The sequence below is a fragment of the Dendropsophus ebraccatus genome, chromosome 5, assembly GCF_027789765.1.
Source record: "Dendropsophus ebraccatus isolate aDenEbr1 chromosome 5, aDenEbr1.pat, whole genome shotgun sequence".
NCBI classification, from domain to species: Eukaryota; Metazoa; Chordata; class Amphibia; order Anura; family Hylidae; genus Dendropsophus; species Dendropsophus ebraccatus.
This window is the reverse complement of record NC_091458.1, coordinates 150,945,997-150,971,166: the sequence shown is the minus strand read 5'-3', so window position 1 is coordinate 150,971,166 and position 25,170 is coordinate 150,945,997. Positions and strand designations below refer to the sequence as shown.

Genomic DNA, 25,170 nt, shown 5'->3' with positions numbered 1-25,170 from the left:
TCCTGTGCGCTGCAGCTAAAGAGCGGCATGTCTTAGCTGACAGGCTGCTCAGCCAATCACTGGCCACAGCGGTCCCGGCAAGTGATTGGCTGAGCGGCCTGTCAGCTAAGACAAGCCGCTCTGAAGCTGCAGCGCGCTGGACCGGGGAGAAGCAGAGCGCAAGAGGAGCCCTGGACCATGGATAGGTAATGTATGCACTTTGCCAATCGTCAGCCACCAGACGCGCACCGCTATTACACGTAGTGATGCGCGGTCGGCGCCCGACAATTATAGGTCCAAACTTTTATCAACGATCAGCCGATGATCGTAGTCATCGGCTGATCGCTGTGTTTATTACACAGAACGATAATCGGATGGATAGAGCCGATTCGGCCGATTATCGTTCTGTGTAATACTACCCTAAGAACTGGAGCGGAGGACAGCGCACCCCAGTGCTAAACCTGGGGAGGTGAGTGCATGTTGTTATGTTCACCCACCTCCTCTCCGACTTTTTTGAAGAAAAGAAAAAAAAAAAAAAGAGCCAGAGTTTCTCCTTTAACTATTTTGAGAGACAGGCTGAGAAGTTATTTCCCTGGCAAATATTCTTGATAATCTAAGTCATAGCAATTTCTGCAATCCTGTTAGCTGCCTCAAGCACTCATGGTTAAGCTTCAAATGATGCGGCTACAGTCCAACTTGTCAAATCGAGAAAGAAAGCGCTTTATCGGGGAAAATAGCGCACGCACGCACACACGTACACCCCTCTTCTTAGTGTACTTTGAATCCTGATTCCTCCTGTGGAAGTATAAGAGGGTGAGGTGGTGTGACTGGGATCCCATTTATTCAGGAGCTTGGGGTGCCACAAAGCCTGGTTGTTAGTCCAGAAGTTATATACAGTGGTGGTGCTGATGCGGAAGGAGCATTGCTGTACTTCCACCTTTTCTATCATCATGAGGTACATTGGTCTGTACAGATTTGTTTTCTTTTTCGAAGCAAGATGAGTGGCCATTAAAATATGGTCAAGCTTGTCTTTATAAAAGGCGTGTACACCCCATGTCGCTCCTGTCGAGGTTAGCTTGGCCGGCACTGCACTTGTCCCTCTGTAGAATCCTCATCATCTGACCCTCCACCGCCAGACGCTGGACCACCACCGCCGCCGCTCAGTCCTGTGATTCTGTATCCCATGTTCAGGAGCATTACTTCCAGGGGGTCTGCATTCATTCTTCTTTGGTTAGCTTGACAAGCGCTCTCCATGTCTTGTACTACTCGCCTATCTGGACCTTCACTCTGCAAACAAAGGTACAGTACACTTAAAATATGATCAATACAGTAAAATCCTAGGTGCATTGCGTCCTGGGAAATACAAATATGCAAAAAAGAATTCATGGAGCCTCATTTAAGAGAGTCTTGAAACACAGGACTAGCCAGATATCCCTCCGAGAAGGGCCCAGCTGAGGGGAGGCTCCTGTAGGGAAACCACCATACCTTAAAAGTCAATGTGATGACAAGGGTAAAGCCAAAGCCAGGTATCCATCCACAGACAGCTGTTTCGGGGTGTTGCCCCTCATCAGTGTGGAGCAGGATTCTGGCTAGGTGGGAGCAATGCCTAGTAGAGCCATAAGAGAACCATAAGAGAAACAGATTGCTGATCTCAGGGAGACCAGCCAAACGATAACACTGCCAGCTGCTGGTTAAAGCGCTCAGTGCAGTGAAATCCTAGGTGAAACAGCTGTCTGTGGATGGATACCTGGCATTGTATTTTCCCTTGTCATTACTCACTTATTATGGTGGTTTCCCTACAGGAGCCTCCCCTTGGCTGGGTCCTTCCCGGAGGGATATCTGGCTAGTCCTGTGTTTCCAGACTCTTAAATGAGGCTCCATGGGCTCTTTTTTGAAGTTTTACATCATTACTTCTCCCAGCATGCATTGCACCTCAGAACTTTTCTTGCAGTATCTTCCCACCACTAGCTCCATCTGCTTCTGCTTTGCACAGTAAACACAGTATCCATCCATCCACATAGATAGATTAGAAAGAAATGAAACAAAGTCTCCTTTCCCCTATACTACTCAGAAGAGGCTGTTGTTTTCCCGCCCTCGGCCAGGTGATCACTGTGTGATGTCAGTGGTGGGCGGGGTTACAGATGAGCTGTAACCACTTGCCTGCTAACAGAAGAGACACATGTGACCTCTGTCTCAGAAGGGAGGAGGACGACGACAGAGGAGTGGAGACAGAGTGGAGCAGGCAGTGAGGATAGTCAGCAGCTTCAGGGTGTGAGTCCGGATGGGCTACAGACAAACCAACCAATTCATGTAATAGAAACCTATTAAACACAATCTTAGATTATGAGTGGGGATTGAACAGGGTTACATCTTTCTTATCCAGAGTTCCTGAGATGTATTTTTAAAATATGATTGGCCAATAACTTTGTGACAATTGAACCTTTCCAAGTGATTCTGAGAACGTTTTCTTGTGAAAAAATGTTCTTTAATTTATTAACCAAAATTTACTACAAACATAATCCTTTCGTTGTAAAAAAACTGGGTTAATATGCACAAACTGGAGATACCACAAACTTGATCTTCTAGAATAGTCAGAACTTGAAACTACATGAGATTACTATGCATACAGCAATTTCTTTCTGCAACAGCCCCTGGGTATAGTAGGATTACAACAGCCCCCTACGCTAAGGATCCCGTACATTCTCTGAACCGGAGGGGGATTAGGCAAGGGTACCACACTTTCTGTTCTAGTTACGCAAGGGGGGTTAAGGCCCTATAACATCTGTGAAAAATTATATCTGTGAAAAATCGTTATATCGTTCGAATTTAAATGATAACCGTTCTGTGTAATTGCAGGCAACAATCAAAAAATCGTTCGTATGTCGTTAATCATTGATTTTGATCTGAACCTTAAATTGTCGTTAATTGTTCTCTGTAATTCCACATTCGTTTGCTCAAGTTCCGCATTTTTCTACTAATCGTTCACTGTAATTGCACATTGTTCATTGTTTTGCTGGGATCAGAGGGAATAAACGATCATAGTAACGATCGCAATAACGATCATAGTAATGATCGCAACTAACGACCATCGTTCTGTGTAACATGGTGAACAATTTCAGGTTAACGATAAATAATCTCGTTTGTGATTGTTTATCGTTAGTCGTTAATCATTAAAAAAATCGCTCCGTGTAATAGGACCCTTACTCTGCTGATACATCGGCAGGTTACATTCCAACTACTGGGATATGAGTTTGGGTTTAAATGAATCTAGTCTATAAGGGTACTTTTACACAAAGCGATTATCGGCCATACTTGGCCAAATACCGTCCGTTCTGGTCGATAATCTAGAGGGAAGGGGGCCTTGCTGACAAGGATGCCATCTAGTTAAGCTTTTAAAGTAGTGAAAAAAAATAAAATAAAAAACAGGGTACTTCTTACGCTTTTAAAGTGTCACTGTTTAAAGGTTTTTTTTGCTGAAATCAATAGTACAGACGATTTTAAGAAACTTTGTAATTGGGTTTATTAGGCAAATATGCCATTATCTCCATTAAAAAAAAATTTCCCCAGGTCCGCCCCTCCCTCCACTCTCTCATTCACTGCTCATTATCAGGAAATCACGTCTTGTTGCATCAGACATGCCCCTGTCTGTTCTATGGAGAGGGGAGGGGGAGGAGGGAGATTAGTCGGCAGAGAGCCAAGGATTACACAGCGGGAGTTGTGTGAAAGCCGGTATTCAGAGGTCAGTGCTGACTTCACAGGAGATAGCCCGGTGATGTAGCAGTAAATTAACTCTTTGTTGTCCTATTTTGGGGCCTCATCTCCCTCCACCCCTCCCCTCTCCATAGAGAACAATGAAGACAGGGGGGAGAGCATCAAATTGCTTTTTCATAATAAAAATGGATTTTTTTCAGCTAATAAACCCAATTACAAAGTTTCTTAAAATCGCCTGTACTATTAATTTCTACAAAAAGATTAATTAAACGGCAGGTACACTTTAAAATAACATACATTACAGTAATAGGTATATTTGCCCATATATAATTAAAACTCTCAAACCTCAGAACGTGGGCTCCATAGTCTCACAACAGGGTCAATGCCGCTTGTAGCCAGGAAGCAGTAGCTTGGATGCGGTTGTAGACAGTTAACAATGGATTCATCTCCTTGAAGGACCCGGACGAGAGCGCAAGTCTCCTTCTCCCAGATAAAGAAGGAGCCGTCATCTGAACCACTTACTATGTACTGTGCGTTACTGGGAAGATTAGAAAAGGAAATGTTGACGATTTAAAAAAAAAAAAAAAAAGTAAAAATATATTTTTATGTAATGTCTGCAGGAAAGATAGCTGACAAACAAGTATACATGTCCAAGAAGTGCAGGTAATACAAGTATTCCAGTGACAGAGAGGACTGCCGTCTTACCTTCCCATGAAGCTGGCTTCCTTTATGTCTGTAGTGGTGTTACAGTGACCACAATATCTATGCTTATAATCCAGGCTTCTTTCTCTAAGCAGCAGCTCATCTTCTGAAAGCGAATCCTTCCTTCCTCCAGATCGAAGGCGAACAGAGCCGCCTTTCTTATCATCTTCTGTCCAGGAGATACAGATAACAATGACTGATGTCTCGGTAAGCTGTAGGAGTATTTGTTTGCGTGCTAAAGCCGGCCGTACTACAGATGTCACACTACTGTGCTCTGGGGAACTTGTGATTCACAGTTAAGGTGCTATTACACCAAGTGATTATCGGCCATATCTGGCCAATTATCGGCCGATTATCACTTGGTGTAATAGCTAGCGTTAAAAGGCAATGATCAGCTAACATGCACAATGTCGGCTGATCCTTGTCTTTCAAAAAGTTGAAAAAAGTACAACAACAACAACAGCTGGCCGTCGCTTCAAGTAATTGGAGCAATGGCGCCGATCTGCTAGAGTCATAGTATAATCGTGCTGTGTGTATATATTATATATATACACACACACATACATACACACACACACACACACAGACAGTGGTACCTCGGCTCTCAAACTTAATTGGTTCCGGAAGGCAGTTTAAGAACCTAGCAGGGTTTTCCCATAGGAAATAATGTAAATGTGTTTAACTGGTCCCAGCGCCGACCAAAAATGTTATGTTCTATACAGCAAGGGCTGCACGGACATCACTAACAATAGAGATAAATAAATAAATATATATATATATATATATATATATATATATATATACACACACACACACACACACACACACACAAACAGTCCTCACTGCACAATAGTCGAACCGTTTAATAAGCTCTAGCAGATTGGCGCTCGCTTATCCAGAATATCGTGCTGTGTAATACTGCCCCTTTAAGTAAGAAAAGGTTCAATACAACAAAAATGTAGAAATACACTAACAGCAACAATTAATAGGCAAAATGCCGATACGGTTAGAGGAAGAATTTTTCAATACACACAAGGACTTACGGTTTTCATTTTTTGAGAATAAGGCAACCCGTATGTCCCTGTCCAGGGCATCACATGCACTGCTTTGGGCTTGTTCAGGAAACTTAGTCTTAAATTCCTCTAAACAATCCAGTGCTTCAGATACATAGCGCAGCTCAAACAGGCAGCGTGCCAGACGAAAGTGTGCTTTTAAATGAGCCGGATTCAGTGCCAGTGCTTGCAGGCAGTCTCTCAATGCATCATAGTGATCCCCATCCCTAGCATTATAACAAAAAAAGGCGAGAGAAAGAGTCAGATAAAGCTCGGCATCGCTCTGATCGTCTAATGACACAATCACGGCTTCTCACCACTTTCGCTTCATGTAAGCTGCCGCCCGATTCCCAAACAACATAGCACTGTGAGGCGCCCTCTGCATGGCTTGGCTATAAAGCTCAATGGCCTGGCTCCACTGCTGCCGGGCAAAAGCGTCATTAGCTTTCTGCTTTACTCTTTCCAGATGTGGTGGAAGCTCATTTGTTGAACTAAGAGAAAAAAAAAATCAATTGCGAATTAGAAAAGTGAAGGAAAAAGCCAATGATAGATAGGAGATAGATAGATAGTATTTATAGAACACACCTGGCTATAAAAGGTGTAGACAGCTGAAAACAGGGAAAAAATGATTTCATACTAACTAAACTTACCTGGAGATCGAAGACAGTGGGGGAGATTTATTAAAGGGGTACTCTGGCACAGCCGTATTTTTCAGATCTGGCCGGGAAGGAGGTGGTTATGGGCGGTGGAGGTCACTTACCTCCCCGTTTCCAGCGCCAGGTCCCGATCGCAGCGCCCCGTACCCCCGTCCGCTTCCTGGTCTGAGCTGCCGCACGAGATGTGACGTCTCAAGGCTGCTAAGCCATTCAGCGGCCGAGGCGGGACTCCAATAGACTAAACTTTCCGAAAAGTGCATAAATGCCGTAATAACCAGCAATCAGAATAGTAAGGCTTTGCTGTTCTCACCTGACCCCGTTCTTGGCGTCACTCACACGAATCCCATTACTGTAAAGATGAAGTCCATTGGTTGAGGTCTTGCCATTCTGGACTTCTGGAGAGGCACAAAATACTTGATTTAGGTGTTTCCAAGCAACAAGAAAAATCATATATATATATTGCAGTGAAATGATAGAATCCAGGGATTTGATCAAATCCCGGGAAATGATGGAATGAACAACCGAGGACTCGCCCAGCCCTATGTTTGGCGGCAGAGGCGCAGAGCGGCACGCCTCACGGCAGGCATATGGTGGGGGGGACCGGAGGCGGACGGGGAGCAGAGCGGCACACCTCCCGGAAGGCGTACGGTGTCGGGACGGACGGGGGAGCAGGAGGCGTGTTGCAGGGCAGGGCAGACGGGGAGCGGAGTGGCACACCTTCTGACAGGCATACGGCAGCAGGGGCGGGCCAGGGAGCGGAGCGGACGGGCCGGGGGAGTAGGAGGCCCGTAGCAGGGGAGACGAGCGGAACGGGGAGCAGAGCGGACAGGCCGGGGGAGCAGAGAGGCGATACGGTAAGCGAATTCTAGTTCGTTCCATCATTTCCCTGAAAGGGGTCAGTGATTTGATCGATTCCCTAGGGAAATGATGGAGCGACGCGGTCATTTCATCATTTCCCTGGATTTGATCAAATGCCTTAGTGATTTGATCAAATCCCTGATTCTTTCATTTCACTGCAACATATATATATATATATATATATATATATATATATATATATTTATATTTTATAGCATATGTTAGGCCTTATTCACACGTTCAGTAATATTTTCTAGTCCTGAAACAACCCGCTAAAAATTACGCATTGGACATCTGTTTTGCATCTGTATTTCCGTAAATCCGTTTTTAATACTGACTGCTTTATACAAGTTAATTAAGTTGAGTAGGTTAAAAAATAAATAGCACCAGTTTGCCCAACCCCTAAAATAAGTCACATGATCGCTTGTCAGCCTGTGGTTGCTTATAAACAGAACCCTGTGATCTATGAGTCATCCGTATTTTTTTTTACGGAAATACGGATGCCCAACATGTTCCAATCCGTAAACAATTGATTTCAATGAGAGGATCTGTAAAAAAAATCTGGGTCCGCACTAGGACATGTCCTTTTTTTTCTGCATTGATTTTCATCCGTTTCATCTACTGAATAGCAGAATAGACATCAATGTGCACTAACTCGGATACGGAAATACGGATCCCTAAATTACGGGACGTGTGAATAAGGCCTTACTGTACTTATAGTGACTGTACCACCAGGCCCAGGCTGAAGCACTGGAGGCGAGCCGACCCACCCCCAGTGGGAAGAAACTTGAGCCCCTCCATGATGTGACTCCATTAGAATCAATGGAACCCTATCATAGAGGGGCGGGGGTTTCCTCCCACTGGGGGTGGGTCGGCCTGCCTCCAGTGCTTCAGTCTGGGCCTGGTGGTACAGTCACTTTAAATAATTGAATCACACTGGCCAGAATTAGAGAGATGCTTGTAATAAAATAAATGTTAGGGTACGCTCACCTCCAGGTGCATGTTGAGATTTAGGGAGCAGGAATGTACAAGGTCTTTGCTTGAAAGTTAGGTCAAAGAGGTATACCTAGAAAAATATGGCAGAAAGAAAGAAGTCAATTTGCTCTATATAATAGTCCACCTTTCCTAACGTAAAAGGGTCCCTCAACATAGGATAGGTTCCAGGACGACCATTATATGTTGAGTCCATAACTCTGAAAAACTGGTAATTGGTTCTGAGCAACCCAAAATGAGAAATCATAAAAGATGAAGAAGAATAAGCATAATAACAGTACAGAGAAACTCAAGAGAACTTGACCATTTAAAAAAAAGGGGCTGTTTGGGGACTTCTCTGGTAATTTTTCATAGCTGTAGCTATTTTATAGGAGTAAAAATGAGCAAAAACACACTGTGCGAGCTAAGCAGGAAAACTACAAGTGCCAGCAGGTCTAGAGAGACTGCCATGCTGAGACTTCTGGCTCTTCAGAAAAAAGGAAGCGTGGATTGCATTGAATGAGTGATACTGAGTGATGCGCCATACCATACAGCATCTTTATCACTAAGTGTATGATGTAGGATTACACTGCAGCCTCCAGTGGATATCCTCACTAGGAGGTTCAGCAGGAAGGCACAGCGATTGGATGCCTGCACTAGGAAGCTGCAAGCTGATTGGACATCACTGTGAGTAAGAAGGAGGGGATTGGACGTTGCAAATACCGCACTGTGAGTGAAGGGAAGGAGGAGGAAGAGTAGACCGGACACCGCTGTACAGCACTCTGATAGGAAGTACGTAGGAAGGGGGCAGTTTCTGTGCGGATGAGAGTCGCGGAGTATCCACATATAAAGAGACATAGTGAGCAAGTGTCACTCACCATGTCTCTAGTACAGATTACATGCGGTGGCAGTGTGTATCGCTGAGACACTGAAGCAGCCGGGCTCAGCTGCACAGAAAAGCTGCTTCAGAACAGGGATGTTCCGACATTCTGAGGTAAGCAGTATGGTAACCCGATGCTGTATCCAACTAACGATGGACTCTAAGAAGCCACTGTTAGTTGAATGAATCGTATATCAGGGGTATCGCATGTCAGGGATCACTGTACCTGAATACTTTACATTATCCTTATGTAGGACTAAAATACACTGTATAGCAATGTCACTGCACAGTTGCCATTATCCCTGGGTATGTGGTAGTTACCTTTGCTAGCAGTATGTATTACTATCTACAATATCATGAAGGCTTAGAGCAGGGGTAGAGAACCTTGGCTCTCCATCTGTTGCAAAACTCCAACTCCCATCATGCCTGGACAGCCAAAGCTAAAGCGATGCTTGCTCATTAGCTAATTGCTCAGTTTTTACCTGTCAAAAAATAATCTGCCATCGACCACATGTAATAAAAAATGTGCTATCGATGGCTGGAACACACATATAGGAGATCAGTGCTCATTTACAGCATGGCTCAAGCAGTCTCATAAAGCCGTTTTATTATTTAGGGTGTGTTCACACAAAGGATAAGCAGCAGATTTGATGGCCCAGATTTGAAGCTGCAGATTTGCTTTGAATCTGCAACTTCAAGTCTGCAAGTCCTCTATGTGTGAACACACCCTTAAAATGAAGTACATGGTGCACCATTGACATGTGTAAAAACCTTCAGAAAAAGATCCTTGATAGTAAACTTACCTGCTCCCCTCCCATGTTGACAAGCAGCTCAGTGCCATCAGGACTGAAAGTTACGTATGTCGCAACTAAAACGCGTAATCGGTTATTGTAATCTGGCAATTTGACTGGAAGGTGGCCTGTAGAAAACAAACACAGTTACCAATCTATAGGGATATGCTGCATCAGTATATACAAAAGCTAGCACCACTGTGTAAGGGTATGTTCACACTGAGCAATCCTGCCTGTCTCAGTGGGTCGTTGCCCGTCTATGGGAGAGCGCGTGCTCCTCCGCTGCCACGGCTCTCCGTTCAAAGAAGTGACATGAAGCAGACGCGCGCATGCCCTCCCATTCACTCACTATAGGACACTGAGCACGGTGAAGAGCTGCGCCACGGAATTCCGCCGTATTTGCTCAGTGTGAACATACCCTTAGTGTGGAAATAGGAAAAAAATCCCTATGTCTCAAAAATGGCATCCAGGATAAACCTGTAACTGGAGAAATGGATTAAACATTTGAAGACATAACATTGGGTAAATAGTAATACATGGCTCGGCTTACAAATAGAAGCGGGGGGATCGCTATCATCGATCATTGATATAGGTTTGGACCTATAATTGTCGTGCACCGACCGCGCATCGCTACGTGCAATAGCGGTGCGTGGCCGGCGGCTGACGATATGCAAAGAAGAATAAATTACCTATCCATGCTACAGGGCTCCTCCTGCGCTGTGCTTCTCCCCGCGCTCCAGCTTCAGGGAGGCCTGTCTGAGCTGACAGGCCGCTCAGCCAATCACAGGCCGGAACTGCCACAGCCAGTGATTGGCTGAGCGGCCTGTCAGCTGAGACAGGTCGCTCTGAAGCTGCAGCGCGCGGGACCCGGGGAGAAGCAAAGTGCAAGAGGAGCCCTGGACCATGGACAGGTAATACAGTTTAAGCAAGGGCTGCAAGGACATCGGTAACGATGTCCCTGCAGCCCTTGTTAAATGATTATCGGGCCGTGTAATAGGCCCAGTAAACGAGCGCCGATCTAGCAAATCAGCTCTCGTTTACATTTATTATCGGATTGCCATCGGCCCGTGTAATACTACACATACTATGGAAACAATCCGAAAAAGGTTTAACGAATCAAACCTGCTGATATCTCCCTAAAGTGCGCTGAGGATGAGGGAAAGTTTCTTAACTTCATCCTCTGTACTGTACCATTATATAAACAGCCTGTTCTACATGCAAATTAGGTGTTCTAATGCACCGGGGGTGCGACTACTGCCCACAGTGCACTGGTCCGGCCCGCTCCGATGACATTCATTAGAAGTAGCCACATCTCCAGTGCACTAAACCGCCCTACTAGCCTAGGAATTTAAGTACCAATCACACAGAACTGGTGCTGAGGATGACGGTAAGAAACCTATCTTCATTCATATTTATATTTTTCTCTTTGAAGAGACTGTCAGCAGGTTTAGGCTGTCCTATCTCAGGGTACCATAATCTAGTGACAGAGAAGCTGAACAGAGTGATGTATCACTTACATTGTCCTGTGCAGCTGATCCAGAGATCTCCTCCTGAATAATATGGACAATAAGTAGTCCTCTCCATTATGTGCATGAGCCCAGTAGTCCTGGATATTCATGAGAAGCAGAAACTCTGCCCACCAGCTGCTGATTGGCAGTTATCTATCCATGCTGCGAATAGTCATTCACCTGTCAATCAGCAGCTGGATGGTGGGGGGAAGGGTGTTGGCAAGAATCCTATTCTCCTGCATATTAGGAGAACGGCTGAACATAATGATATAAGTAATACACCGATCGGTTCAGCATTTCTATTACTAGTTTATACTGCCCTCATTTAAAGGTGGAACAAACCTAATGACAGATTCCCTTTAAGAAATGCGCATCTATTACTACCAAATTAACTTAAAGTGACACTGTCACCCTCTTTTTGCATTATGACTGCTCTACACAGGTGTAAAGGTTAAATTTAGCAGTTTTCATACCTCATTTTCTATCATACCTCATGATGCTTGTTCCAGTAAAAAGTGATCTTTTATCATCTGGGATTGGGATACCTGGGCGGGGCTTCACAGGTGAAGCACCACTTAGCCACACCCCCAGCACCACTTTGCCACACCCCTCTGTGACGTCATCGTCGCACCCCCTCAGCGGCTATTGGTGTGGACCAAACTAGTGGGGGTGGGGCCTAGACCTTTAGGCCGGCCCTTCCAATGGCTGCTGAGGGGGTGGGGCCTATGTGGTGATGACGTCACAGAGGGGTGTGGCTAAGTGGCGCTTCGCCCGTGAAGCCCCGCCCACGTATCCCAGTCCCAGATGATAAAAGATCACTTTTTACTGGAACAAACATCATGACGTATGATATAAAATGAGGTATGAAAACTACTAAATTTACCCATTACACCTGTGTAGAGCAGTCATAATGCAAAAAGGGGGGGACAGTGTCACTTTAAGGACATATATTAATATTAAATGATATGGTGCTCATCAGGAAGAAAAGCGCTAGGGCCAAAAATGTTCCTCCGCGTTTAGTCTTTCCCTAAAGAAGCTGTCGGTGTAATAGGAGCCAATTTATTTATTGATAAATGGAGAAATGAAGTCTTACCTGCCACATAATACTGTGCAGCTCCCTCTGGAATGGGTTTCTGTCTCGAGCAAAAGGTGTGAAGCCCAGATTGTGTCTGCTGGAGATTCTTCCTGTAATGAAGAACATGTAACAAGGTAACTTACACAAAACTCTATACCAGGGGTAGGGAATCTTGGCCCACCTGATTTTGCAAAACTACAACTCCCATTATGTCTGGACAGCCAAAGCTTTAGCTTTGGCTGTCCAGGCATGATGGGAGTTGTAGTTTTGCAACATCTGCAGAGCCAAGGTTCCCCATACCTGATTTATACAATACTAGTCCCAATCAGCAGTTACTTACCTATGACTGTGGATCATGCGGATATCGTACAGTCTCACAAAAGGCCCGCTGGCTCCTACCGCCAAGCAGTTGTTATCTCGGGGGCTGATGCTTACGCATTTTGCCTCCACAAGTTGCCCACAGTACTCCGTTAAATCAATCAAAACATCGGAGTGGGTGCTACTCTCTCTTATGTCATACTGCCTGAAGAACAAGAAAGTACAAATAGATTTACCAAATTCTAACAAATATAGTGGCGTCGCATATAAGAATAATTTCTCCATTCTCACCGGATCAAGCCATCCTCTGCTGCACTCCAGAAAGTGTTTGGCCACATAGGGGCAGTGGCAACACGTTTAACTCGGTTGGTATGTTCAGAAAAAACATGGAGTGTTTCCTTTGCGCTAACGTCATGGACATGAACCTTGGCATCTGCAGCTCCGGTGATCAAAACCCGATCTCCACTGTGTGGTAGGAACTGATGGGGAAGACATAAAGAAAACATGGTAACATGATAGAAACCCTGGTAACAAACATATGATGAGATGTACTGAGCGGCTAGCTTGATTATACTGCACCTGTATATGTATTGCATGCTGCTCACCTTAACAGAGAAGATGTTGGCAGTGTGACTTGTGTGCATGGACAGCAGCTTCTTGTGACGGAAAGGATCCCACAGCATCATGTGCTGATCATCTGAGCCAGAGGCCAGCAAGCTGGATGGAGATAGAAATAACAGAGAGGCAAATCACCACCTTCATACAGTTTGGAGGGGATTAATTATTATACATGCAGAAACAGCTTTTTCCCTCCCAAAGAAAATAAAATTGCCAACCCCCCCACCACAGCAAATAAAAATGAGAGAGAGACAGAGGAAAAAAAAAAAAAAAAAGAGAGAGAGAGAGGAAACAACAGTGTCTCTTTTCCCCTATACTACTCAGGAGAGGCTTTTGTTTTCCCGCCCTTGGTCAGGTGATCACTATGTGATGTCAGGAGTGGGCGGGGTTACAGATGCGGTGTTACAGCTTGCCTGGCAATAAAAGAGATGAAGGTCATGTGACCTCTGTCTCAGAAGGGAGGGGGAGGACATGAGTGGAGACAGAGTGGAGCAAGCAGTGATGATTTTCAGCAGCTCCAATGTGTGAGTCAGGATGTGCTGCAGACAAACCGACCAATTCATGTAACTCATGTAAGGGTCCATTTACAAAGAAAGATTATCAACCAAAGATTTGAAGCCAAAGCCAAAAGTAGACTATAAACAGAGATCAGGTCATAAAGGAAAGCCTGAGAATTCTCCTCTTTTCAAATCCATTCCTGGCTTTGGCTTCAAATCTTTCTGTGTAAATGGACCCTTATAGAAACCTATTGCACATGAGTTTAGATTATGAGTGTGGACTGACCAGGGATAAAGTGATACTGTCACCCCCTTTCTGTATGAGGATTTCGCTACACAGCTGTAAAGATTGTGCCACCTGGGCGAGCCACTTTGCCCTGCCCACATCAATGCCGTAGGGCCTGCCCCTCAGTGACTTCATTAGTGTCTAGGCCCCGCCCTCTCAAAGCCCATTGGAATGGGATGGCCTAGACACAGATGATGTCATGGAGGGGCAGGGCCTACGGCGTGAATGTGGGTAGGGCAAAGTGGCACAGCAGTTATGAAGCCCCGCCCAGGTGGCCCAATCCACCAACGATAAAGAACATTTTTCACTGGACCAAGCAACCAAGAAATCTGTTATAAAGTAAGGTATGACAACTGCAGAATTTAGGTTTTACAGCTGTGTAGAAGGGGGATGACAGTATCACTTTAAATCTTTCTTAACCAAAGTTCTCCTTAAGGGTGCCTTCACACCTACCGACTCGCAGCGTTAATAACGCTGCCAGTCGGCTAGGTCCTGGCAGTATGTAATTCTGCCGGCCGCTTAACCCCTTCTGATGCCGGCCGCCTCCCGCTCCGCTCTGTATACATACCTCCTCGCTTCACGGGGTCCCGGCGTCCTGCTCTCGCGCCCGGCCAATCAGTGTGTTGCCCTGCCGCAGCCACTGATTGGCCGGGCGGGAGAGCAGGACGCCGGGACCCCGTGCAGCGAGTAGGTATGTATACAGTGCGGAGCGGGAGGCGGGCGGCATCAGAAGGGGTTAAGCGGCCAGCAGATTTACATACACGCAGCAGTCGTTCAGACCGCTGCGTGTATGTACTGACAGTGATCTGCCAGGACCTAGCCGACTTGCAGTGTTATTAATGCTGCGAGTCGGTAGGTGTGAAGGCAGCCTAAAAGGGTATTCTGGAAGGAAGAAATCCAAAGTAATAAAGTTATATACTTTTGTCTCTTACAACATTAATTTTAAAAAAAATGTACCATTCCCTGTGTAATATCCTCTAGGCGATGTCTGGCAGCAGAAAGCCGACACAGGGCTCCCTACTCCCACCAACGTACGAGGGTTGTCGGCTCAGGCCCTGGCCCCCGTAAATTACTCACTGATCACTGTGCTGGGGCTGCAGCGTACACAGAGCTCCCCCCCCAGTGAATTTGTAACCTAATGCAACACTGGACTGAGGCTCTCAGTCAGCTACAACGTGTACACTGCAGTGTCCACCAGAGCGAGTAGTGTATGCTTCAGTATCTAGTAATCACAGGCGTTTAACCTCTGATGAAGTTATCCACTATCCACAGTGGGGTCTGACCACTGGGAACCTTCACCAATTCCAAGAATGTATTAGGCCTCATTCACATGTCCAGTGATTTTTAACCCCTTCAAGACCAAGCCTATTTGCACCTAAAAGACCAGGCTCATTTTTCAAAATCTAACCTGTCTCACTTTATGCTCTTATAGCTCAGTGATGCTTTAACGTATGCTAGCGATTCTGAGATTGTTTTTTTGTCACATATGGCACTTTATATTAGTGGCAAAATTTGATCACTATTTTTTGTGTTTTTTTTGTGAAAAACATCAAAATATCATGAAAAATTGAAAAAATTAGCATTTTATGAACTTTGAAATTCTCTGCTTCTAAAAAAAAAAGAAAGTCGTATCACATAAATTAGTTAGTAAGTCACATTACCGATATGTCCTCTTTATTCTGGCTTCATTTCATAAACATATTTTACTTTTTTAGGGTATTATGGGGCTTAGAAATTTATCAGCAAATTACCACATTTTCGTGAAAGTTTCCAAAACTGATTTTTTTAGGGACCAGTTCTTTTTTTAAGTTGATTTAGGAGGTTTGTATACTGGAAACCGCCATAAGTGACCCCATTTTGGAAACTACACACCTTAAAGAATTAATCTAGGGGTATAATGAGCATTTTAACCCTACAGGGGCTGGAGGAAAGTATTCACCATTAGGCCGTAAAAAAATGAAAAATGAAAATGTTCCAATAATATATACGTTTAGATTAAAGTTTCTCATTTCAAAAGGAACATGAGAGAAAAAGCACCCCAAAATTTGTAACGCAGGTTCTCTTGAGTACTACGGTACCCCATATGTGGGCGTAAACCACTGCATGGGCACACAGCGGGGCTCAGAAGGAAGGGAGCGCCAATTAGCTTTTCCATTGCAGATTTTGCTGAAGAAGTTTCCGAGCGCCAGGTGCATTTGCAGTGCCCCTGTAGTGTCAGCAGAGACAAAAAAAAAACAATAAGTCATCCCATTTTGGAAAGTGCACCCCTCAAAGAATACATCTTGGGGTAGGATGAGCATTTTGACCCCACAGGTATTAGAGGAAAGTATTCAAAATTAGACAGTAAAAATGAAAAACTCTAATTTTTCCAATAATATGTTCATTTAGTTTGAAATTTCTCTATTTCACGAGGAACAAGAGAAAAAAAGTACCCCAAAATTTGTAACGCAGGTTCTCCTGAGTAAAAAGGTACCTCATATATAGGCATAAACCACTGCATGGGCACACAGCAGGGCTCAGAAGGAAAGGAGCGCCAATTACCTTTCAATGCAGATTTTGCTGAAGAAGTTTCTGAGCGCCAGGTGAGTTTGCAGAGCCCCTGTAGTGTCAGCAAAGTAAAATCTCGCCATAAGTCACCCCATTTTGGAAAGTGCACCCCTCAAAGAATTCATCTTGGTGTGTGGTGAGCATTTTGACCCCACAGGTATTAGAGGAAAGTATTCAAAAGTAGACAGTAAAAATGAAAAACTCGAATTTTCCCAATAATATGTTCCTTTAGTTTGAAATTTCTCAATTTCACGAGGAACAGGAGAGAAAATTCACCCCAAAATCTGTAACGCAGGTTCTCCTGAGTAGAACGGTACCCCATATGTGGGTATAATCCACTGTATGGGCACACAGTAGGGCTCAGAAGGAAGGGAGCGCCAATTAGCATTTTCCGTGCAGATTTTTCTGAAGAAGTTTCTGAGCGCCAGGAGCGTTTGCAGCGCCCCTGTAATGTCTACAGAATAGAACCCCCCCAAAAGTTACCCCATTTCGGAAAGTGCACCCCTCAAAGAATTCATCTTGGGGTAGGATGAGCATTTTGGCCCCACAGGTATTAGAGGAAAGTATTCAAAATTGGCCAGTAAAAATGAAAAACGTAAATTTTTCCAATAATATGTTGGTTTAGTTTGAAATTTCTAAATTTCACAAGTAACAAGAGAAAAAAATTGTACCCCAAAATCTGTAACGCAGGTTCTCCTGAGTATAACGGTACCCCATATGTGGGCATAAACCACTGTATGGGCACACAGCAGGACTCAGAAGGGAAGGAGCGCCAATTTGCTGGAGCAAAACCGCAGCTAGTAATGGTTATTAGAATAGCGCAGTTACTAAAATAAAATAAAAAAAATTAGATGGTTGGTCACGGGCAACCTGCTGTGGTTACGGCAACCTGGGGTGGTTAGAGGCAACCTGGGGTGGTTAGAGGCAACCTGGGGTGGTTAGAGGCAACCTGGGGTGGTTACTGGCAACGTGGGGTGGATACGGGCAACCTGCTGTGGTTACAGACAATTTGGGGTGGTTACATGCAACCTGCTGTGGTTAGAGGCAACGTGGGGTGGTTACGGACAATCTGGGGTGGTTACAGGCAACCTGCTGTGGTTACGGATAAACTGAAGTGCTAATAGGTAATCTGAGGTGGGTACCTGTAATCTGGCGTGGTTACGGGCAATCTGGAGGGGGTCACTGGCAATTTGGGGTGGTTAGAGGCAAGGTGCAGTGGTTAGAGGGCGAGGTGCGGTGGTCAGAGGCGAGGTGCGGTGGTCAGAGGCGAGGTGCAGTGGTCAGAGGCGAGGTGCGGTGGTCAGAGGCGAGGTGCGGTGGTCATAGGCGACGTGCGGTGGTCAGAGGCGAGGTGCGGTGGTCAGAGGCGGGGTGCGGTGGTCAGAGGCGAGGTGCGGTGGTCAGAGGCGAGGTGCGGTGGTCAGAGGCGGGGTGCGTTGGTCAGAGGCAACGTGCGGTGGTCAGAGGCGACGTGCGGTGGTCAGACGCAACCTGCGGTGGTCAGAGGCGACGTGCGGTGGTCAGACGCAACCTGCGGTGGTTTCGTGCAATCTGGGGGGTTACATGTAATCTGGCATGATTACGGGCAACCTGGGGTGGTTATGCGCAACCTGCGGTGGTTACGGGCAACCTGGAGGGGTTACAGACAATCTAGAATTGTTACGGATAGACTGAAGTGCTTATAGGTAATCTGGGGTGGGTACATGTAATTTGGGGGGGGGTCACTGGCAACTTGCGGTGGTTACGGGCAACGTGCGGTGGTTACGGGCAATCTTGGGGGTTACGGGCAATCTGACGTGATTACGGACAACCTGGAGTGGTTACGGGCAACGTGCGGTGGTTACGGGTACTCTGGGAGTAAACTGCAATTATTACTATAATAAAAAGTGTGTGTTTTATTTTTTTGTATTTTTTTCACTTTTTGTACTTTATACATTCATTTTCACTGTATTACTATGATTACTGTGATATTTTCTATCACAGTAATCATAGTTTCGGCAGTCACTAAGGGGTTAATGGGGGTCAGCTGCGGGATCGCAGCTGATTCTCATTACCTCCGGTGCTTCACTCAGATGAGAGCGGGATCGCTATCCCTGCAGCGATCCCGCTCTCATCACAAAGCCCCGTCAAAGCAGGAACGTATATATTCCTACTGCACGGGGCATGTGCAATAGGAACGTATATATACAGATTGCTGACGTGAAGGGGTTAAGGACTGTGATTTTGCCCCCTAGCGTTAATACGTGTTCCGCGAAAATAAATCTGTGATTGCACCGTTTTTCTTCTGTGTCCATTTTTGTTCACTGATCATATCACAATGCCAGATGTAGCAGAGCTGAATGTGTCCCCCTAATCCCCCCAGATGTAGCAGAGCTGGATGTGACCCCCCTAATCCCCCCCAGATGTAGCAGAGCTGGGTGTGTCATCCTAAGCCCCCACTACATGTAGCAGAGCTGAATATGTCTCCCCTAATCCACCTCAGATGTAGCAGAGTTGGATGTGTCCCACCCCTAATCCCCCCCTACATGTAGCAGAGCTGAATGTGTCCACCCCCCAGTCAGCTGGCAGCGCATCCCCAACCACAACCCCCCACCCGGCGTGTCACGGAACCTTTCCTGATCCCCTCATCCGCACTCCGGAGCAGAGCTGTGCAGCGCCAGAAGAAACAGAAGGAAGGGCGCTTTACCGTGGGAGTGGGAGCCAATCAACCCCGGCCTCAACCCCAGGGATCAGGTCAATATGTGCCAGCTCCATGGCATGCGCTGGGTTTAGGGTTGGGAGGCGCTGTCCGGGGATGGGGGCAACACAGGAGCGGTATCCCATAGAGGTATGGAGCACCCCTGCTGCGTTCCGCCTCCGCACTATGACCTCTACTATTTTTTCTCGCCACAGATGGCAGCCTGGCTGGAATGAATGCAAGCAACACTTCAAACAATATAGAAAATACATGAAATTCAAACTCACTCTCCCTTCTCGTTCCATTCTAGACAATTGACACAACCAGAATGGCCCTATAAAAAAGAATAAGAGGAATAACATTATTTTAACCCAGACCTCTACCTGAATCTGTAGCTTACACCACCTCTAAAGGCGAATCTCTCATGCATTTACCTGAAGCTCCGCTTCTAGCCCCAAGCGACGGATTAAGGGATCTGTTACATGATGACGTCTCTGAAAGCTTCTAGCTTGTCTTTCCTTAAAAAAAAAAAAAAAACTTTTAAGATGCAATACAGTAACATGTTTAATATTAAAGGGGTAGTTTTTTTTTTATTCAACTGGTGCCAGAAAGTTATACATATTCGTAATTTACTTCTATTTAAAAATCTTCAGTCTTCCAGTACTTATCAGCTGCTGTATGTCCTGCAGGAAGTGGTGTATTCTTTCCAGTGTGACACAGTGCTCTCTGCTGCCACCTCTGTCCATGTCAGGAACTGTCCAGAGCAGGAGAGGTTTTCTATCGGGATTTGCTGCTGCTCTGGACAGTTCCTGACATGGACAGAGGTGGCAGTAGAGAGCATTTCTTTCAGAAAGTTATATAACTTTGTAATATAACTTTATAAAACAAATTTCCACTATGGAAGGGCTTGTGTCACCCCTTACTCCTGCCGCCAGTGGTTGTGTCTGGAAATGCAGTGATACAGAAGCCCTAGTCCCGGCACAGTTAGATGTCATTTATGCTGCTACATGCAGCACTAGCGATACTGAGCCTCCCCTAATGTCTATTCTAATGCGCATTAGAATAGATTTTATATGAAGGGAAGCTGTCCGGAGCACTGCAGCAGAGCGGGTGGTGACTGACAGTTATCCTTGTTCTAATATCTAATCTAATGCTAATAATGCACTAGAATAGACACTTGGGGGAGGCTCAATATCACTAATGCTGCATGCAGTGCTCTGCAGATAGCTGGAAGATTTTAACTGTTTCAGAGCTACCGACATCAACATTAATGAAAGTCCGTGTAAATGACCTGTAAGGGTATGTTCACACTGAGTAAATTAGGTGGAATTCCACGTAAGAACTTGCCGCCGCGGAATCCAGCATGTCTAGGAGGGAGCGTGCTCTCCTCCTCTGTCGCTGCTCTCCGCTCGAGGAAATGACATGTTACTTCTCTGAGCAGAGAGCGTCGGCAGTAGAGGAGTGAGCGCTCTCCCATAGACAGGCGGGATTCTGCGGCAGCAAGTTCCTCCTGGTTTACTCAGTGTGAACATACCCTAAGGAGTAATCGTCTTAAATTCAATTGGAGAAATACTTTAAAGGGATTAGGGTGGGAGGGAAAGGAAAAACAGTGTACTCAGATGAAGACACATTTTTTTCTGAGCCCTTTGAAGTATAATTTCTCTGAAATACCTAGGTACAAAACGAATACTCTACAATATCCCTTTCATCAGGGACAACCCATAAAATGAAATTGTACATCATCATTTACCACCACGTACCCCGATCTGCCTGTGGATGAGATCCTTGGCAATATTGGCTCTATCCATTATGGAGATCGAAGACAGAGCTCACAAGGGCAAAGACTGAAGCTGTAGCACTGCCATAATCAGTACAGAAGCCTGCAAGATATAAAAAATAAAATACATTTAATAAATTTCAAATAAAAATTATTACATTGGTTCACATCCAAGTGTGACTCGATCAACGCAGCGTTCCTCATATGTAACATATATAGGTCTGTGAGGGGGAACAGTGTCTTACTGATAACATCACTGACTGCTGCTAGAGATGAGCGAACCGGGTTTGGGTTCGAGTCGATCTGAACCCGAACGTTCGGCATTTGATTAGCTGGGGCTGCTGAACTTGGATAAAGCTCTAAGGTTGTCTGGAAAACATGGATACAGCCAATGACTATATCCATGTTTTCCACATAGCCTTAGGGCTTTATCCAACTTCAGCAGCCACCGCTAATCAAATGCCGAAAGTTCGGGTTCGGATGGACTAGAGCATGCTCCAGGTTCGTTCATCTCTAACTACAGCAAATCTTTGCATGAAGGATCCCAAACACAAATTTTTTTTATTGGTCCATTTGTATTTTTGCCTTAAAAATCGGACTTTTGTGCACCCGATTTATATTCCTTCCTGGTTTCTCTCTCCTTCTGCACATGCTCAGTGTAAAAAAAAAAAAAAAAAAAGAAAGAAATCCCTTTAGCTCTGTCGTCATTGACTATAATGTAAAAAAAAAAAAAAACTGTGTGCACTTTCCATTTGTGTTCCTTTTTTTTTTTGACAGACAACAAAAATTGTAAATAAACAAGTTTTATGTTCGGCCAAAAAAAAACAAAAAACACTGACGGATTTGATGAAAACGGAGCACAATAAAAACCCATTGAAATTAATGGAGGGTTGGAGGGATCGGCTAGGTTCTGTTTCTGTTATCAAAATAGAAAAAAAACAAAAACGGAATTGCAGCGGAGGGTAAAACGCTGGTGTGAACCTAACCCAAGACAAATTCAATAATAAGTCAATTTAAAGGATAGCTGTGTGAACATGGCCTTATCTACTGGACTCTAAGAGAACTATTACACAGAACGATAATGGGCCCGATTTGGCCGATTATCGCTCCGTGTAATAAATAGAACGATCAGACGATGACAACGATCATTGGCTGATCGTTGATATGGGTTTGAACCTATAATTGTCGTGCCCGACTGCGCATTGCTACGTGTAATAGCGGTGCGTGGCCAGCGGCTGACCATATGCAAAGTGCATACATTATCTATACATGGTCCAGGGCTCATCTTGCGCTCTGCTTCTCCCTGGGTCCTACACTCTCCAGCTTCATAGCAGCCTGTCAGCTAAGACCGCCACGGCCAGTGATTGGCTGAGCGGCCTGTCAGCTAAGGGTCCGTTTACACACACAGATTATCCGACAGATATCTGCTAGATTTTTGCAGCAAAAAACAGAAATGGATTTGAAAAAAAGAGAAATCTTAGTCTTTCCTTTATGACCTCTTCCCTGTTTATAGTCCATTCCTGGCTTTGGCTGCAAAAATCTGTCAGATAATCTGTGTGTGTAAACAGACCCTAAGACAGGCCACTCTGAAGCTGGAGCGTGCGGGACCCAGAGAGAAGCACAGCGCAAGAGGAGCCCTGCAGCCTGGACAGGTAATGTATACAGTTAAGCAAGGGCTGCAAGGACATCGGTAACGATGTCCATGCAGCCCTTGTTAAACAATAATCAGGCCGTGTAATAGGCCCAGTAAACGAGCGCCGATCTAGCAGATCGGCACTCATTTACAGTTATTATCGGGCCCCCATCGGCCGTGTAATAGGACCCTAAGTGGGTGGTCATTAAAGGGGTACTCCTGTGAAAAATGTTTTCTTTCAAATCAGGTTATATAGATTTGTAATTTACTTCTATTAAAAAAAAAAAAAAACTCCAGTCTTCCAGTACTTATCAGCTGCTGTACGTCCTGCAGGAAGTGATGTATTCTTTCCAGACAATCCCAGTTCTAGCCATATACACCTATATCAGGGGTAGGGGACCATGACCCTCCAACTGCTGCAAAACTACAACTCCCATCATGCCTGGACAGCCAAAGCTTTAGCTTTGGCTGTCCAGGCATGATGGGAGTTGTAGTTTTGCTAAAGCTGGAAGGCCAAGGTTCCCTATCCCTGCCCTATATACCTGTTCTCACTATTATACTTACCTGTACTAGTAATCACAGGCTATATATAGACCATGTGATGTATGGTGAGGCTTCTATGTGAAGCCCCCAGTCACACAGTGCGGTTTTCCGCGGCCCCTGTCAGGTGTCCGTCATGTAACTTTTATAACAAGCTGCTTCAGGTACTAGGACACTGCAGTACAATGCACGACACATTAAAGTAAGGATGGAAGCTATAGGCACAATACTCACCTCCACACAAGTTTCTGCAGCGTTATTTACAGTAAGGTCTACGTTCACACCTCACACACACTCTACAGGAAGCCTACGGAGGACACAACCCCGTTCAATCGCCATACACAGTTCCTAAGCCGTAAAGCGACATTCCTCAGCGAGCAGGCCCCCCCTGACAGCGCAGTTACCCGTGTTTACCTCTCCGGGTGTCTCTCAGAACGAGCACCCTCCAACTACGTAATCACCGTACAGGCATCACAGAGGCTAAGCATTACGCCACGTAAACTGCGCACCTGGACGTTCAGGAATACGCCTCTGCTTACTAACTTAATACCACGGCTCCCTGGCAACGTGAGGAGGAAAAGGAAAGGCCATGTAAGCCAATCACAAGCGTAGATTTTAGAGTGACGACTCGTTAAACCAATAGGGGAGGGAGAAGAGATCAGCTGTTAAGTTAGGTTGGCTTGAAGAATCAGCACTTGCGCAGTAACGCCCCGCGCAATGCGTCTTGGAAGTTGTAGTTTATATTGTAAACGATAGTAACCTTACGTAGCAGTACGGATGATGACGGTGTAGTGTATGTGGGGTTGGTCGCTGGCGGAGCTCCGGCTGTGGGCCTCGGTTTCATCATTTATAGTGACAGTGTTTTCTAGTTGTGTAATATTAGAAGTATATACACTTATCATGTCTCTCACGCCCTTGTGTGGATGTCAGTTCAGCAGCGACATACTGTGCTGTAGTGATAGCGCCCCCAATGGGCAGACTGCATAATAGGGGGAGTCCTTACTCATGGTAGGCTTACAAAGAAAAGAGCACCATGGGGAGCAGTCTATGAGTATGGGGAGCAGTCTGTGAGAGGAGTGGGTATGGGGAGCAGTCTATGAGAGGAGTAGGTATGGGGAGCAGTCTGTTAGAGGAGTGGGTGTGGGGAGCAGTCTATGAGAGGAGTAGGTATGGGGAGCAGTCTGTTAGAGGAGTGGGTGTGGGGAGCAGTCTATGAGAGGAGTGGGTATGGGGAGCAGTCTATGAGAGAAGTGGGTATGGGGAGCAGTCTACGAGAGGAGTGGGTATGGGGAGCAATCTATGAGAGGATTGGGTATGGGAAGCAGTCTATGAGAGAAGTGGGTATGGGGAGCAGTCTATGAGAGGAGTGGGAATGGGGAGCAGTCTATGAGAGAGCAGGTGGGATGGGGAGCAGTCTATGAGAGAGCACTGGGTATGGGGAGCAGTCTATGAGAGGAGTGGGTATGGGGAGCAGTCTATGAGAGGAGTGGGTATGGGGAGCAGTCTATGAGGGGAGTGGGTATCGAGAGCAGTCTATGAGTGAGCAGTGGGTATGGGGAGCAGTCTATGAGAGAGCAAGTGGCATGGGGGGGGAGCAGTCTATGAGAGAGCAGGTGGTATGGGAACCAGTCTGAGAGGAGTGGGTATGGGGAGCTGTCTGTGAAAGGGATTGGGTATGGGGAGCTGTCTACGAGAGAGCAGTGGGTATGGGGAGCAGTCTATGAGAGGGGAGTGGATATAGGGAACAGTTTGAGAGAGGAGTGGGTATGGGGATCTGTCTATAATAGAGCAGTGGGTATGGGGATCTGTATGAGAGAGCAGTGGGTATGGGGAGCAGTTTATAAGACCAGTGGGTATGGGGAGCAGTCTGTGAGAGCAGTGGTTATGGTGCGCTGTCTATGAGAGAGCAGTGGGTATGGGGACCAGTTTATGAGAGGGGAGTGGATATAGGGAGTAGTCTATGAGAGAGCAGTGGGCATGGGTAACAGTCTGTGAGACGAGTGGGTATGGGGAGAAGTCTATGAGAGAGCAGTGGGTAGGGGGAGCAGTCTATGACAAGGGAGGGAATATAGGGAGCAGTCTATGAGAGAGCA

The 25,170-nt window shown here is 45.7% G+C and overlaps 1 protein-coding gene across 3 annotated transcripts; it reads right to left on the bottom strand.

Moving 5' to 3' along the window:
• Positions 1 to 88: 88 nt before the first annotated feature.
• On the bottom strand, positions 89 to 23,639 carry WDTC1 (WD and tetratricopeptide repeats 1). 3 transcript variants are annotated; one of them, XM_069972637.1, is made up of 16 exons: positions 23,312 to 23,639; positions 20,888 to 21,007; positions 19,562 to 19,645; positions 19,415 to 19,461; positions 13,108 to 13,219; positions 12,794 to 12,981; positions 12,525 to 12,707; positions 12,203 to 12,294; positions 9,614 to 9,729; positions 7,949 to 8,024; positions 6,411 to 6,492; positions 5,762 to 5,935; positions 5,436 to 5,671; positions 4,396 to 4,561; positions 4,036 to 4,228; positions 89 to 1,266 (listed from the first exon to the last, which is right to left on the bottom strand). In XM_069972637.1, the coding sequence occupies exons 2-16, from the start codon at positions 20,933 to 20,935 to the stop codon at positions 1,051 to 1,053; spliced, it is 2,013 nt and encodes a 670-aa protein (XP_069828738.1). In that variant the 5' UTR covers positions 20,936 to 21,007; positions 23,312 to 23,639; the 3' UTR covers positions 89 to 1,050. The 3 variants fall into 3 exon arrangements, with proteins under 3 accessions (XP_069828738.1, XP_069828739.1, XP_069828740.1); XM_069972638.1 differs by having other exon boundaries at positions 90 to 1,266; positions 6,411 to 6,495; positions 23,312 to 23,638; XM_069972639.1 differs by having other exon boundaries at positions 90 to 1,266; positions 6,411 to 6,495; positions 23,492 to 23,638.
• Positions 23,640 to 25,170: the final 1,531 nt, after the last annotated feature.